This window comes from Vipera berus, assembly GCF_964194415.1.
Source record: "Vipera berus genome assembly, chromosome: Z".
NCBI lineage: Eukaryota > Metazoa > Chordata > Lepidosauria > Squamata > Viperidae > Vipera > Vipera berus.
The window spans coordinates 17,962,871-17,979,412 of record NC_138205.1 but is presented as its reverse complement, the minus strand read 5'-3'; the positions used below and the strand labels follow the sequence as shown (position 1 = coordinate 17,979,412).

The window sequence follows — 16,542 nt, the reverse complement described above, 5'->3', positions numbered from 1 at the left end:
AATGAATTAGCAGAAAGAAAGGATCGTTCTGTGCTGGAAATGTGTACAAATGTGTTAGTTGACTCACACTTGGATTAAAAAAAATGGTGGGGAGAAGCTATTTGTATGGATTATTACTTTCAAGAGAGGCTACCCACTATAAAATGTATTCCTTTTGAATTATAGTTGAACAAAAAACACCATTTGAAACATATTAGGAGTTTTGGATCAGAACTGGATGCCTTTTGGATCAAAACTTGATGCCTTCCTCCAGTTTCTTTTTTTCTCTTTGTTCAGAAAGAAAGGCTTTAATTGTGGAGTTGTGACTACCATCTTGATTTTGATCACTCCCTGTCAATGCCCTGATAAATGCTTGGGAAGGGTCATGCTTAACGTTTTGAAAGAATAAGAGAGATCACAATTCAGGATGCAAAATGCAATGACTTTTTTTCAAATTTGGGGCCTGGTTTTCTGAGATTTGTTTGTTTGTTTCCTAGATGAGGAAATATTTTAAATTTTTAGGGTATCAACTAATGTTTTGGAGTGTTGACCACTTCAGAATGACAGGAAGCCATACCAAAAACTTGAGACATAGAACAGGGGTGGCGAACCTATGGCACGTGTGCCACAGGCGGCACGTAGAGCCGTCCCTGTGGGCACGCATGCCATCACCCAAGAGGGAGGCGGGGCCAGGCTGCCCCGCCCCCTCTCCATGTGGTCCTGTGCTCTTGCTCTCTGCACTGAGAGTCAGGGGGCAGCTGCAAGAGCTGGGTGGATCCAGGCTGGATGGTGGAGGCAGCTGCAGCACGAGTCCAGGTAAGCCTCTGGAGGGATTTTGCACCCCCCCAGCCGATCATTTTATGATGCTCCAGCGGTCCAGGCATCGGAGGCTTGCAAAATGCTTCTGCTGCCCAGATCTAGGGCTGCAGAGCGATTTCGCTCCCCCCCCAGCCGATCTGGGCAGCAGAAGCATTTTCAAAGCTTCTGGAGTTTGCATCCATGGCCGTGGGGTGATTTTCTGATGCTCCAGAGGCCCAATCCAGGCATTAGAGGCCTGCAAAATGCTTCTGCTGCCCAGATCTAGGGCTGCAAAGCGATTTCGCTCCCCCCCCAGGCCAATTTTGCAGGCCTCTGAGTCCCGGATCAGGTCGTTGGAGCATCGCCCACTCGGTGGCCATGCCCCCAGCACCCAGCAATGCATAAGTGGGTTTGGGGTTGCAGTTTGGGCACTCGGTCCCAAAAAGGTTCTCCACCACTTACATAGAAGGAACCTAGGTGATGTCATTGATGGAATGTATTTCTATGCAACAACTACAGTAGTATTCAGACAGTAGATAGCAGTATTTACAGGTTTGGATCTAGGGTATATACCAGGGGTGGAGAATGTATGACACATGTGCCAGAGGCGGCACTCAGAGCCCTCTCTGTGGGCACGCGTGCAGTTGCCCCAGCCTCACCTCCCACCGTGGCCCCCTCCTCGCCAGCAAGCAGGGTGGGGGCGGGTTTTGGGCACTCGATCTCTAAAAGGTTCACCATCACTGGTATATACTTTATGCTCTTTTGTTCTCAGTAAAGTTTCCTGTTACAGTTATGTAGTTGAGCAGTAAAGCACATGGTGACTGTTTCTAACAGGTGGAAGATCTGAATTAAAGGGGGAAAAAAGATCCAGATTATAGATTGGTTATGTAAACAGACAAACTGTATCCATGAATGTATCTCTATGGCTTAAAGGCAAGAATGTTGTAACTTCAGAGGGAATGCCAGAGCTCTTGGCTAATCTATGTCATGACTAAGATACACCAGTGATTTTTTTTTTATCAGATGGCTTGGTATGACTTTAGAGAAAGGCTGTTTCTGGCTGTCCACCACATTGAGTTCAGGAAGGACTCTTTCTAAATCTGACAAGGTTGAGTGCCTTTGGTAGGACACCACCATGGGCTACTGCGCTGGGCAGAAGAGAAGAGCATCACCTGGCCAAAAAGGAATGGGGGCCACTTGATAGCTGATATGCCTTCATAAAAAGAGCCATCCTTGCCTTTGACTGAGCTGGTCCAGCTCTCTGTACAGGTAATCCTTGACTTACAACTAATCACTTAGCAACCATTTGAAGTTACGTCGAACGGTTCAAATGTATTCAAACATATTTATGACAGTTGCAGTGTCCCAGGGTCATGTGATCACCTTTTGCAACCAGACAAGCAAAGTCAGTGGCTAAGCCTGATTCGCTTAACAACCGTGTTACTAACTTAACAATGATTCACTTAACAGCTGTGGCAAGAAAGGTTGTAAAGTGAGACAAAACTCACTTAAGAAATGTCTCACTTAGCAACAGAAACTTAGGGCTCACTTGTGGTCATAACTCAAGGACTACCTGTCATTAGCACATCTAATGGCTCTGACATGGACTTGACCTCACGTCAGTCACAGAATTTCTCTATTGTCAATATTGTGTAAAAACTGGATGGCTTTTTCAGGGGTTTCTGCAGGGAGGGGTGAATGCACAGTCAAGAGGATGATGGCATAAAGATGGCATAAAAAGGGGGCGGAGCTTACATTGCATGGCTGTGGCTGCCGTCATGAATTTTTTTGATGCCTTCTCTGCTGGCAGCCCTATGGCATAAACCATTTCTCAAGTCTCTACTTCCTCCTGGATTAAACTTCTCACAGCTTCCTTGCTATCAAGTCTTGCCATTTTGCAAATGCTTTGTCTCCAGCCAGCCAGCTCCTAACTTACAATGCTGTGTAAAGGGGGTATCTTTTCTCACCAATCCAAGGCCCATAAAAATAATTTTTACATTGGGCAAAAATCTGCCGGGTTGGGCAAGAAATCCTGCTTTGGGAGGGTGCTACAATTTTAAATCATAGTTAATCTGAGTGCAATCTTCTTTCTGTCTTTCCACTCTTCACCCACAGAGGACTTGTCACCCTGAGGCTACTTGGAATTTCTCCAGTTCAAAAAGATGCAGTTATTGCTCAAGCTTTCCTTTGGGGACACAATTAAATCCACTTCACTAGGTCATGCAAAAAAACAAAACTTGGAAAGGATGAGGCTCAAGGCATGAATCATAAAGAATATCTAGGGGGAAGGACTCTGAGCCCTGTGCTCCAGCTGCCAAATTCCAGAAATTGCATCTCTCTTGAATAAAGTTTGTAAATTGGTTCACATGTAAAGAGAGAGATTAGCAACTGCAGCAGCTTCATTCTCATTGCCGGTACTACCCTTATTTTCTCTCTCTCTCTCTCTCTCTCTCTCTCTCTCTCTCTCTCTCTCTCTCTCTCTCTCTCTCACACACACACACACACACACACACACACACACACACACACACATATATATATATATATATATATATATATATATATATATATATATATATATACATACATACATATACATATACATATATATACACAATATATACTGCTCAAAAAAATAAAGGGAACACTTAAACAACACAATGTACTGTATTTAATAGTAGGATGTCTTATCTTGTGTTCCCTTTATTTTTTGAGCAGTATATATATACTGTATACACTATATATATACACACACACAGTATATATACTGTAAACATAATGTATGTATACACACACATATTTATCTTTTATTTATATGGTATCTGTGGAACAATATTTTTATTTTATGGGGGGGGGGAAATCAAGAGCAAGTTGCTAGTTGTTAGGACTGCAAAATCAGCTGGTGCATTGCAGATATCCAGGAAGAAACTGGTGGCCATGTCAGTCTACAAAGCCAAAGAATGCTTAAAAGGAAAAAGTGTTTTCTTTTCAAATATTACATGCTTTTTTGTGGCAGAAACATCTGGCAGGCAGCAATTTTTTATATAATATATAATGATGTAAAGGAGAATGCTGTAAGAAATTGTTGGCAACTTGGAAAAAGCATGCGCCAGCAGAAATACAGTAGGATTACAGTTGTCATTTTAATTGCAACCGCTTTACATAATTTACATCTGAAAGCACCTGATTCATAAGCCACAAAATATATCAGCTCTTCAATCCACGGAGTACTACATTTATCCTTTATTGAAACCAAAATGATATTATTGGGTTATTATCTGTCTGCATATGCATAGGAATTCTCATATAAAAATGTTTTGTTGTTTTGTTCTCTTTTCTTCCATTTTTTTTTTTGTTAAGTAATGTCTCCCCAAATTGAAAACTATAAGAGAAATAAGAGAAAATTGCCAAGAGGTTACTTCAGGAATCTTTAGTTAAAATAATTAAATCATATAAGTACAATGGGCAAGCTTTCTGTAACATGCTGTCATCTAATTATTTTTGTCTACGACTCATAAGAGTTCAGATTGGTTACAATGATACTGAAAAAAGTAACTTCTAACTGATCCTCACAGTTACAACCATGGCACCATCCCCACTCAGAGGATCCAAATTCGGGTACACGGCAGCCAGTAGACATTTACTATGGTTGCAGCTTCCCAGGATCATGTGACCACCATTTGTGATCTTCCTGACAAGCAAAGTCAATGTGGGAAGCCAGATTCAGATCCAGATTGGTGACTGTGAGATTCACTTAACAGCTGAAGTGATTTGCTTAACTACCATGGCAAAAAAGGTCATAAAATCAAGCAAAACTCACTTAACGACCACCTAGCTTAGCAATGGAAACTCTGGTCCCAGTTGTAGTTGTAAGTCAAGGACTATCTATAAATCTATTTCACCCCTGCAGTCAGCTATCAATACATCTAAACTGATTGTATTTTCACTATTTTAATCCTGATTCAAAAGTATTTAATTTACCTTATAAACTCTACAATTTCTTGGCAACTAAACTGATTTGCTTTAAATCCGGAAAATCATTCAATATAAAATTAAACAGTGCATTTTCTCTGTTTTCAGGATTTAAACTTTAGACAAATGTTTCATGAAATCAAGAAATGCACATTTCCAGTTTTACAGTCATTGCAGTGAAAGTGTATTCTGGATTAAATAGCTTAAATAATGACAAGTTAACCACAGTTCTTTGCTTCAACTTTTGCTGCATCTAAATTGTAATCTAGATTTTGATACAAAAATATTTCCTGTCATGAAACATTCATTAAAACACAGGAAAAGTGCATGTGATTACATACAACTAAAATGGTCTTATAAATATAAAACCTAATCAAGTTACTGTCTAGTACTGCATGCAACCTTCCTTCCTTCTATCTTAAAAGGGCTTCAGTTAAAACGTGCTTCTTATCTTGTGCAACTGTTTTACTCTATCAGCATATATTTGATATTTAATGCTTCTATCGTGAATATTTGGCAAAGATTTATACCAACATTTATTTGGCGTGAAAGGCATACAAAAATAGTACGTTATGGTGTTAGTAATTAAATTATTAATAGTAACCAGGGCAGCAATTCTGTGGTCCCTGAGAAAGAGATTTTATTTCAGAGGGGAAATTTGATGTCAGAAACAGCCTCCAGTACAGTCCAACAGAAAGGTCTGAGTGTGGCTGTTTCTGAAACTGGAAAGGCAAAAGGAATTACACTGGAAAAGGATTATAGAAGGAGATTAATGCTAGTCTACATGGGATGGCAAAGCGTTTCCCCAGACAAAGTAAAGGGGCCCATCCTGAGGTGATTTTCTTAAATTCATAGCAATTCTTAGGTTTCCTTGCTAGAACTGTTCTGTATAGCCAGTATTTGGAAAGAAAAAAACCCAAAACAAAAACATAATGTCCTTTTTTGGACCAGGATTTGATTTATTTATTCTTTTAGTACTTAAAGTGGAAGAAATATTGAGAGATTTATGAGAAATGAATTTTGTTTGAGATAATTTGAAGAAATTAGGAGGAGGAATATAGTAAGGTAGTCCCTGATTTATGACTATAGTTGGAACTGTCCAACTGTCCATTGCCATACAGTTGTTAAGTGAGTTGTATCCGATTTTAAGACCTTTTTTACTGTGGTTGTTAAGCAAATCTGGCTCTTCCCCCCCCCTTGACTTTTCTTGTCAGAAGCCCTTTTGGTCACAAATGGTGATCATGTGACTCGGAACGCTGCAACCGTCATAAAGACAAGTCAATTGTGAAGCACCTAAATTCTGATCACGTGACCATGGAGACGTGACCATAGGGATGTGTCATAGTTGGAAGTGCAAGGACCAGTTGTAAGTCACTTTTTTCAGCACCACCATAACTTTGAACAGTTATTAAACAAATAGCCTAAGTTGACAATGACCTGTGGCATAAATCTCTGGAGACTCTCAGTCATCCAGATGCTGGTTGTCCCAAAGGTGCTTTTTTCAAGAGGCAACTGGACTTTCTTTGTTTTTCCTTGAAGATGTTTCGCTTCCCATCTAAGAAGCTTCTACAGCTCTGATTGGATGGGAAGCTTCTTCAGCTCCAAGTGGCCTCAGCGACTCTCTAAAAGAATGCAAATGACCAGCTGTCTGCAAGGAGTATAAATCCTTCCATTCCCCACCATCCAGTCAGCTGAAGAAGCTTCTTGGATGAGAAGCGAAACAAGGAAGTCCAGTTGCCTCTTGAAAAAAAGCACCTTTGGGACACCTGTGGTATAACTTAATGACAAACGAGATAAATGCTTTCTTTCTTTTCAGAAGCTAACTGTTCTTATTTCAAATTCTTCACCACTGGGGAGAATGCCAACATCTTCCTGAGGACTACAAAAAAGGGTAAGTCCATTGCAGGCATTCAGGTTGAAGTTTTGTGTGGCAGGAAAGAAAGGAGCTACAGTCCGTCCGTGTGTCAATTGAGAGCTTCTGCATCCCATCCTTTTGAAAATAGAAAGGTTTTTGGTGCCTATGCTGATTCAAGGAGGTTTGGAGAGGGGCTGTCTGAACTGATAAGGGGGCTACACCACAGTTGTCCTCAAACCCACCATTAAGGACACAGCATCACATTTTCGTTGTTCTAAGGGATCTCTCTTGTTGAATCGGCCATGTATTATCCATCAATCATGCTGAATCATGCAGAACAGAGGGGGAAAGGAGCAAGCCATCTCACCAACTTGCAAAGCAGTGTTTCTCAATGTCAATAAATTTAAGATATATGGACATCCCAGCTTGGGATGATAGGGGAATTCTGAACGTTGAAGTCCATGCATCATAAAGTTGCTAAGTGAGAAATCCTGCTTTAAACGATTGACACAATCCTAACCTGCTGCTCTAACATGGGTGGAACATGCTGCGTTCTCTCTACTCAAACCAGAATTTGAGTATGGGCTACTGGTAACATTTACATTTTCCAAGCCTGTGATTGGAGACTGGATGAACGTTGCCCAGTTCAACTGGATCCAAGGCTGGCCTGTTGAAGAACAGGCACGCCACACTATCTTTTTTCAAAACCGGTGGAACCATCCCGCTTCTCAAAGACACATTTATCCCTGCATCCCCAGAGGTCTGAAGCAACCAGGAAGAGCGGGGATTTAATGCACAGTTGGCCAGACCCACAGCTACAAGGACCATATGCATTTTCTCAGGACGAACAGACTCCAACTCATCTCTGAGAACATCACAAGACTGCTTCAGCCAACTGTTTAGGGCTTCAAGTCTAGCTGAAGGCCAACTCACAGTGAATCGGAGCAATGTTATCTACTGGGTGTTTTGAATAGCTCTCACGGGGGTTTTGCAGATGCTCCAGGTGTAGAAGGATCTAGATTTCCCTGCACAAGGCTACTGGCCAATGTGTAGAAGAGAAGGGTGGAGAAATAAACCTTTTTTGCCACCCTTGTCACCACGTGGTAAGCTCTAACAAAAAGCTTTTATTTATGTCTGGTTAGATCCATTCCTAATTTTCTCCCAGTGGGGATCTAGGTGTCTCTTCTGTTGCTTTATCCTCTTTATCCACAAGCCACAACAAATGTCTATGGAAAGTCTCAATCATCCAGGTCATCGTTGCCCCAAAGGTACTTTTTCCAAAAGATAACTGGACATTCTTGGAATCCAGTTGCCTTTTGGGGGGAAAAAAAGTCCAGTTACCTTTTGGAAAAAAAGCACTTTGGGGAAATGGCGCAACAAGCAGGCCAAAAGTCTGCATGCTAAGATTCTGCAATCCAACCTAAACTTTTGTTTGTTTGCTTGCTTATATTTCGTATTTCTCAACCACCCATCTCCCTCAGAGATTTTTACTGCCACCACCTTATTCCAGATGGCAACTGAGGTCTCAAAGAAAATGTTTATCAAAATCTAAGTACTAATACCACTTTACAATGCCTTGGTAAGGCCACACCTGGAATACTGCATCCAGTTTTGGTCACCACGATGTAAAAAAGATGTCGAGACTCTAGAAAGGGTACAGAGAAGAGCAACAAAGATGATTGGGGGACTGGAGGCTAAAACATATAAGGAACGGCTGCTGGAATTGAGCATGTCTAGTTTAATGAAGAGAAGAACGAGGGGTGACATGATAGCAGTTTTCCAATATCTCAGGGGCTGCCACAAAGAAGAGGTCAGTCAAGCTATTCTCCAAAGCACCTGAAAGCAGGACAAGAAGCAACGGATGGAAACTAGTCAAGGAGAGAAGCAACCTAGAACTAAGGAGAAACTTCCTGACGGTTAGAACAAATAACCAGTGGAACAACCTGCCTCCAGAAGCAGTGAATGCTCCAACACTGGAAGTTTTCAAGAAGAGACTGGCCAGCCACTTGTCTGAAATGGTATAGGGTTTCCTGCCTTAGCAGGGGGTTGGACTAGATGACCTCCAAGGTCCCTTCCAACTTATTATTATTATTATTATCTCAGAAAAAAACATTATTCTGTTTCTGAATTAAATTCTTAAACTATGCAGCAGTCACTTTGGAGAATAAACATTTTTCTGCTCTCCAGGTTCTGCAGCTCCTGCTTCTAACTTGGCTTCATCTAGATTTCTTGCTGCAGTCATCCTAAATGCCCTCCAGATGTGTTGGGCTAAATCCCATAATTCTCAGACTGTCACCCATGTTGGCTGGGGACTATGGAAATGGAAGTCTGAATCATTACGCAAACATAAAAAAGCAAAGGCCCAGATAATTACAGCTAATCAGAAAATGAATGGGCATTTAATGTTTGTAAAAATAAATTTGTTGGTGCTTCTATGCGCAAATGTACTAACACCTTGTCATCTTAAAGGGAAGGGGGTTAAATTGTTAAACTGTGAATTTTTAACTGAGGATCTTTAATGTTGTACACTGCCCAGAGTCACTGTGTGTGTTAGTTGGCTATATGCATTTGTTTAATAAATAAATAAATAGCTCTCCTAACTATAGAAAACATTGAGTTGATAATGGCACAGTCACAATTCAATAATCCTGTTACAAATTATGTTGAAATCAATTTCTACCACCTTTCATGGATTAAATTTAAGAACTCCACCACCCAATAAATCTGGGCATTCTTTTAGTCATTACATTTTTGAAAAATCTCAAACAGTGAATCACTGCAGCTTTCCTTTAGGGTTGTAACTGCAGCTTTCAATCAAAAAAGATCTTTAAATGTTCATGAAAAATGCTCCCAGGGTATTATTCAAAAGATCTCAAATTACACTGAAGGTTGCTGGGACTGAGAAGAAATAGCTGTTCATCTTTTGGTAAATATGATTATATCCCCAAAAGACAGAGAGATAGATGGATGATAGACAGATGAAATAGATTAGATTAGATACATGATAATGAGAGAGAGGGAGGCAGGCAGGCAGGCAGTGGGGGGACGTGATAGCTCAGTGGTTAAAGACACTGAGCTTGCCAGCTGGGAAGCTGACAGCCTGAGTTCGAGACACAAGTGCCGTGTGACAGGGTGAGCTCTTGTTACTTTCCCCAGCTCCTGCCAACCTAGCAGTTAGGAAGCATGCAAATGCAAGTAGATAAATAGGTACCATTTCAGTGGGAAGGTAACAATGTTCCATTCACCTCAGCAAATAGGTATGCTGGCCACATGACCATGGAAGTATCTTTGGACAATGTTGGCTCCCTCAGTTAAGAAACAAAGATGAGCACCACCCCCAAGAGTCAGACATGACTAGATAGGGGAAACCTTTACCGTTACCTAGATCAAACTCACAACGTCATGCAATGTGTCGTGATGTATCGTGACTTTTTTTGCCATTGCCGGCAATGGGGTGGGCATGGTTTCACTATGATGCATCCAGCCTGCAGGCCGTCAGCTTGACACCCCTGACCTAGATAGATAGATGATAGATGGAGAGAGAGAGAGGATGGATAGATAGATAGATAGATAGATAGATAGATAGATAGATAGATAGATAGATAGATAGATGATAGATAGATAGATAGATAGATAGATAGATAGATAGATAGATAGATAGATAGATAGATAGATAGATAGATAGATAGATAGATAGATGATAGATAGATAGATAGAGTGTATGTGCTGGTATTTGACTTGTGACTCCACTGAGATAGATAGATGATAGATAGATAGATAGATAGATAGATAGATAGATAGATAGATAGATAGATAGATAGATAGATAGATAGATAGATAGATAGATAGATAGATAGATAGATAGATAGATAGATAGAGTGAGTGAGTGAGTGAGTGAGTGAGTGAGTGAGTGAGTGAGTGAGTGTATGTGCTGGTATGTGACTTGTGACTCCACTGCTTTCTCTCTTCCATTCTCATTGCTATTAAATCCACATCTTTCTGAGCTATACCTAATAACTGCTCACATTATAGCCCTGAGCATCACATTTATGTATGATACTCATGCCAGTGTGTATTGCTCTAAAATGGCCTTCACCAACTTGATACCTCCAGTTATGCCTGGCTGTAGTCATGCTAACAAGAATTATGACTTGGTGGTCAACACGTGAAGAGGGAAGCAGCGACTTTAGATCAATGTTTCTCACCCTTAGTAACTTCAAGATGTGTAGACTTCAACTCCCAGAATTCCCCAGGCTGAAATCCATGCATCTTAAAGTTGCCAAGGTTGAGAAACACTGCTCTAGATATTGATGATTTCTTGCTGGCCAACATCAGAGGTAGGGCACAAGTTATCCTGCCAGTATGGCCCTGTCTTCCTCTGTGAAATGTTGGGTGGAATGAAATGACTTTTTCTCCCCTGCTTGGCAACACTGCGTAGAACTGAACATCACGGCAGCCGTTGTGTCCCTCCTCAGCATCACCTTGATGGCCATGGGATCCCTCTGCATCACAATGGCCCTGAGCAAAGGAGTTGAGTTCCTCCTGAAGCCAGCATCGTGCTTCTTTATAATATCAGGTATGAATTCTGCAGAACCTTCTTTTCTTTCCTGAAGTAGATGGAGTGGGGGGAATGGGGGGAATATTCTTTTAACCATGACATTCCTTAAAACAGAGGTGTCCAATCTGGCTGTGGAATTCTGGAAGTTGATGTCCACAAGTCTTAAAGTTGCCAAGGTTGGACATCCCTGCCTTAAAACATAAGGAGGCCACAGATCCACCTAAGGATAGATAAAAGGAGCCACACAAGGCCCTTCTAAGTGGCCCAGCTTAATCCAGTGTTCCTCCCTATATTGCTTGTTTGTGGTCTTGGTTCACAGCTGGAAATGTCTCAAGGGGAACATCCTACACCAGTGATTTGTAAACTTACCAACTTTAGGGCCTATGGACTTCAACTTCCAGAAATCCACACATCTTAAAGATGCCACATTTGAAAAACACTACCCTACACTGTCTTCTTGTCAGGCATAAAGAATCAGGAGCCTTCGCAAGGTTGCCGCATAGATTTATTCAAAATTACAGATAAGAATCTAGTCAACTAACGGTCAACACAAAATTGGCACTAAATAAGGGTCAATGAAATTCATGGGCTGGACTTGGATCTCTTGTGGTGATGCAAGACTTATAAATTGATGACATGTTTAACTCCACCCACTAGTTCTGCCTGCTCTTCTCCTACATCCCTCTCTTTTTTATTTCCCTTCCAGGACTGATGGTGTTGGTGACTTTGGAGATTTTCCGACAATCGGTCCGGTGTCTGATCACCTCCAATGAGACCATCCCACTGGAATATGAGTATTCCTGGTCCGTGGCTTGTGCAGTGTCTGCAGGAGTAATTCTGATCTTCGGGGGAGCCTGCTTCATCCTATTGTCTATCCCAGATTTGCCCAAAAAGCCTTGGGAATATTGCATCAGAAAGAGAAGCACCAGTGACCATACTTCCTAAAAACTTCAGAGGAAAAATCAAAGTCTCTCTTTCTCTCACTCTACAACCTTTACAGACAGAGGCGGAAAGAATCAATCTTCCCCATTCTACCTCCCACCCTATTTTTCCAGCTTCTGGACACACTTTTCTTCCCTGTTTTGTGACTTGTAAATAGAACCAGTTGTGCTTGTCTTGTTTGAATTTGGGGTGGGGGAGCCAGGGGGGACTGTGAGAAAAGAGCTCTGTTGATGAATGAGAGACAGCTGTGTTCGTGAACTGAGACACTAACAACAAATCGAGGGAAGATAAAGGGCTGTATTTAAAACCCAGTTTTTACAAATAGTTATTTTTAACTCAACAAGAAGACCTGTTTCTTGAAAGCCTTGTAAATTCACACTGAGGTCAGACAACAAAATCTCATTTCAATTTCCAACTTTAGCCAAGTTCCACCCAGAACAAAAAATTACAATTCTTCTGTTAGAAAATTAGAAGAGCATAAAAAGAACAAAAGAATCTTGCAATTTGGTTTACCTGTTTGATTTTTTTTTCTTTTTTGCATACCCTTCATATTCACCAAAAAAATACGATCTCTAGCTAAGTCCTTTAAGAATGATAGGGTTACCAACCTAACTTCCCAAACCACAGGTGAATTCTTAACCTATCATTTGGGGAACCTGAAAAGGATCCGTAGGACTTGAATACTTTTTGTTCAGATGAATTTCCACCCAGCATCTTGCTAGTTAACTAGCCAAGATTTACAATAGTGAGATCAATGGAGAGGCAGAATTTTCAAAACTCATTTTTTCTCTCCCTCCCTCCCATTAAGTGTCATCATTAAAAAAAATAGCTCTTGCAACTTTTCCAATAAATAATATTTCTAAGAGCTCAGTCCAACTGATAAGCTGATATGAATTGCAGCTTTCCGCTCAGAGAAGGCCCACGCAGACAGTGTAGGGAAACCACTTAGAGGAGGAACTTTCTTGATTTAAGAGTAATTTCTGAAGGGAAGTGGAGAGAAAGTTGCAAGAAACTACAGGTCTACACCATGAGTTTATATGTTGATGCCTAACCAGCATCCTTTGTCTGCTTTAGAAACCTTAGCCACTCTCAAGTGACAATGTTTATTTTGTCGGTTTGAAACAATTGTTTTCCACTGAGTGCCTCTTGAATTCCAGAATGTGAGACTGGATATATGATGATGGTTTAAAACAATTGAAAGCAGTCACGTGAACATAGGGAATTCTGGGAGCTGAAATCCACATAGCTGCTGAAATTGAGAAACACTGTTTCTCATGACTACCTTATAGAAATGAGCCACTAAAAAAACTACATCGGACTTTGCTATTTTGTGCTGATTTTCCTCAAAATCCACGTATTGCCTTGGATTAACAGGGATTAATGCATCAATGAGTCTTGGAAAGGACTGCAAGCCAAGTTGCTTTGATGAAGGAAGGCAGAGTTTTTCAACCATACTGGCTAGGGGATTCTGGGAGTTGAAGTCCAGCCATCTTAAAGTTGCCAAGATTGAGAAACACTGATATAAGAAATAAAGATGCATGGAAGATATTTCTCTTCACTTCTTCAATTTGTTCCGAAGATAACCTCTGTTTCTATGGAGACAGGAAGGACCATTCCCGTTTCTTTTACCAGAGTCAAAGTTGGCTGCTTTGCTGTGCTGTATTTGGGGAACGAGGGAGAACAGTGGCAAAATTATTATTATTATTATTATTATTATTATTATTATTATTATTATTATTATTATTATTATTATTTTGGGGGGGGGGGAATTATGCTTTTTGTTTTCCAGAGAAAGCCCTGTTCAGTTTTTTTGCAAAACTAAATAAATGTTTGAAGTACATCATCATAGTGGGATGCTATTTGTGGTAAATCACACCTTATAGAGCCTTGATGGAGCAGTGGGCTAATGCCTCCTTAAGTAACACCAGCTGCCTGCAATTAGTGCAGGTTCGCATCCCACCAGGCTCAAGGTTGACTCAGCCTTCCATCCTTCCGAGGTAGGTAAAATGAGGACCCAGATTGTTGGGGGCAATAAGCTGACTTTGTAATAATGCCGCTTGGGCGGGCCTGAAAGCCCTAATAAGCAGGCATATACATAGAATGAAGGCTATTGCTAAGCACATTTGATTTGTGCTTAGATTGTAAGCCGCCCTGAGTCTTCGGAGAAGGGCGGGATATAAATGGGATTAAAATAAAAATAAAATAAAATTATTACGGATGGTACAGAGTCAATAAAATGGTTCTACAGAATAATACCAGGGGGTGAGCCCTTTCATTGAAATCATTTCTTTTTTTCTTGAATTACTAGACCAGATTTCATGAATCTTTAGCTAAAACTGCCTGAGAAAGTTTTCTCAGAAATTTTTTTGCCATAAATTGAAGTTCTTTGATGGGCAATATTAATTGTGAATTAATTTGGAATTGTATTCAGGGGCACAACTGAAAGCCACTGAATATTCAGCTGCAGTCAGATGTCTGTAAGATATGGACAAAAAGAACAGCAATGGTGCAATTTAAGCTCTGCCTTTTTTAAAAAAAAAAGAGAGAGAGGAATTTCATTCAGAGCATTGTGACCAACAACTTGACTTTGTTATTATTATGTATCATCACACAGTCAGTCAGACATTTAGACTAGGTTTGGCATCTTTATCCAGTCCTTCCCAACGACGGGGTAGGCAAATATTCTTGCTTGATGATATTAAAGGTATCATCACAGGATATAAACTGTTCCATGCAAAGCTGCCTTTTGCAATTGACCGATGGTGATTTTGTCAATGATGGTGTTTAGGTGATATATTATTATTATAGTACGCCCAATATAAAATGCTGGCATCCCTGCATAACTTCCATAGCATATTAACTTAGATCAGGGGTAGGCCACCTTGGCTCTTTTATGACTCATGGACTTCAACTGGCTCAGGAATTCTGGGAGTTGAAGTCCACGAGTCATCAAAGAGCCAAGGTGGCCTACTCCTGACTTAGATGATGCAGTCTTTTAAAAGTCCAGTTTGAATCGATTTGTTGTATCTCCAAGTCATCATAAGACAAGTTAAACCCATCTATGTAAAATGTAACAGAAACAAGCCCTTTTAAAAGAATTTTTGTTCATTATTTAGGGCTGAGGCCTGGCTGAGGCCCTGAGGCTGGGGAGTGAAACGAAAAATTCTGCAGTCTTGTGAGAAGAGATTACACAGAGGAGGGGGGGGAATGCCAAGGCACAAAATTACATGTGGGTTTTCTCCAGCTAACCTTACACAGACAGCAAGGAGCTCAGCTTCTATTCATCCATGTCAGCATCTCAGCCTTAGGACTCTCGCCTCAGTTATTCTGGTTCTGCTCTGGGCCTCTCCAGTTACATGCTGGGATGTAAACAGTGCCCTGATTTCTCTTTTTGGTCTCTGCAGAGTTTTGCACAGCAAGGAAATAATTTGTGACAAAAAGACAAGCTCTAGGTCCTGTTTCTAAGCAACCACCAGCTTTCCCTTTAACCTGGATTCCCCTACAAGGGGGGCTTGAGCAGGCATTCCCCCAGGGACAGTTTCCCCTTGCTTGTTAAGGATGCAGCAGTGTGAAACCATCCAACCTTCTTATTCAGGTTTAAAGATACAGATAACCTGGTCTGCAAAGGGAAGATTGTTTAAGTGGCAACTGTAAGGCTACTTACTGCCTTGAAGCCAGAACAAGCCAGGGCTGGCCAGGATTTCCTCCAGCTGGCCAAACAGAGCAATGCCAAAATGGGTGCCCCTCTCCCCAGCCACACACCTAGTTTGCAGCAGAAAAGCAACAACAAGCGTTTTAAAAAAGCAGGTCGCTATTTGCAAAGCTGCTCCAAAGCCCAAGGCCCGGACAGTGGAGCACAATGGCAGCTTAACAGCTTTAGGGAGGGAGGGAGGGAGAAAACCAAAGAGCTGGAAAGGCGGGGGACTGGCAGGGGTCCAAAGGAGCTCCGACGCTGCAAAAATGAAATTTTGCTATTGGAACTGCAGTGCAGCTGAGCTGAGGAGAATCAATTCAGCTGCTTCCCATCCATGACGGTATGGGGTTATGGGGGTGTGGCACCATGCTGGGAGCGGTGCCAATGCTCAGTGTGCAACTAGAACAACCCATCCAAGCAATTAGGAACAGGGCTACTAATTTAGTGCAAATTCTTGTGCATTTGACCACAGCTTGACTTGCAAAAATTCAGGAAGTGGGGGAGATTAAAATAGGGAGAAATGTATGGTAGATTTATTGGTGATTAAACAACCTAATGGCTTTCAAAGAGGCTGCTTTGTGCCTGATAAGTTTAATTTTGGATCACTGAGACTATCTGGTTTTTTTTTTCCCCTACCAATTTATCAGAGACCCCACTTTTCCCACCTAGATATAGTCTGGGTGTGAACAAGTTCTTTTTGCCAGATCTTCATGACATTCCCTTCATCTCACTTCTAACCCGTAC

The 16,542-nt window shown here is 41.2% G+C and overlaps 1 protein-coding gene across 1 annotated transcript in view; it reads left to right on the top strand.

Annotated features, from left to right (window-relative positions):
- The window catches only part of LOC308676905 (voltage-dependent calcium channel gamma-6 subunit-like), a 32,623-nt gene extending 18,689 nt beyond the window's left edge, over window positions 1-13,934 (top strand). The window contains exons 2-4 of the mRNA XM_081342966.1: window positions 6,566-6,640; window positions 11,043-11,180; window positions 11,869-13,934. Of these exons, the coding sequence (XP_081199092.1) occupies window positions 6,566-6,640; window positions 11,043-11,180; window positions 11,869-12,107 (452 nt within the window). The 3' untranslated portion in view covers window positions 12,108-13,934. The remainder of the gene's footprint in view (window positions 1-6,565; window positions 6,641-11,042; window positions 11,181-11,868) is intronic.
- Window positions 13,935-16,542: the final 2,608 nt, after the last annotated feature.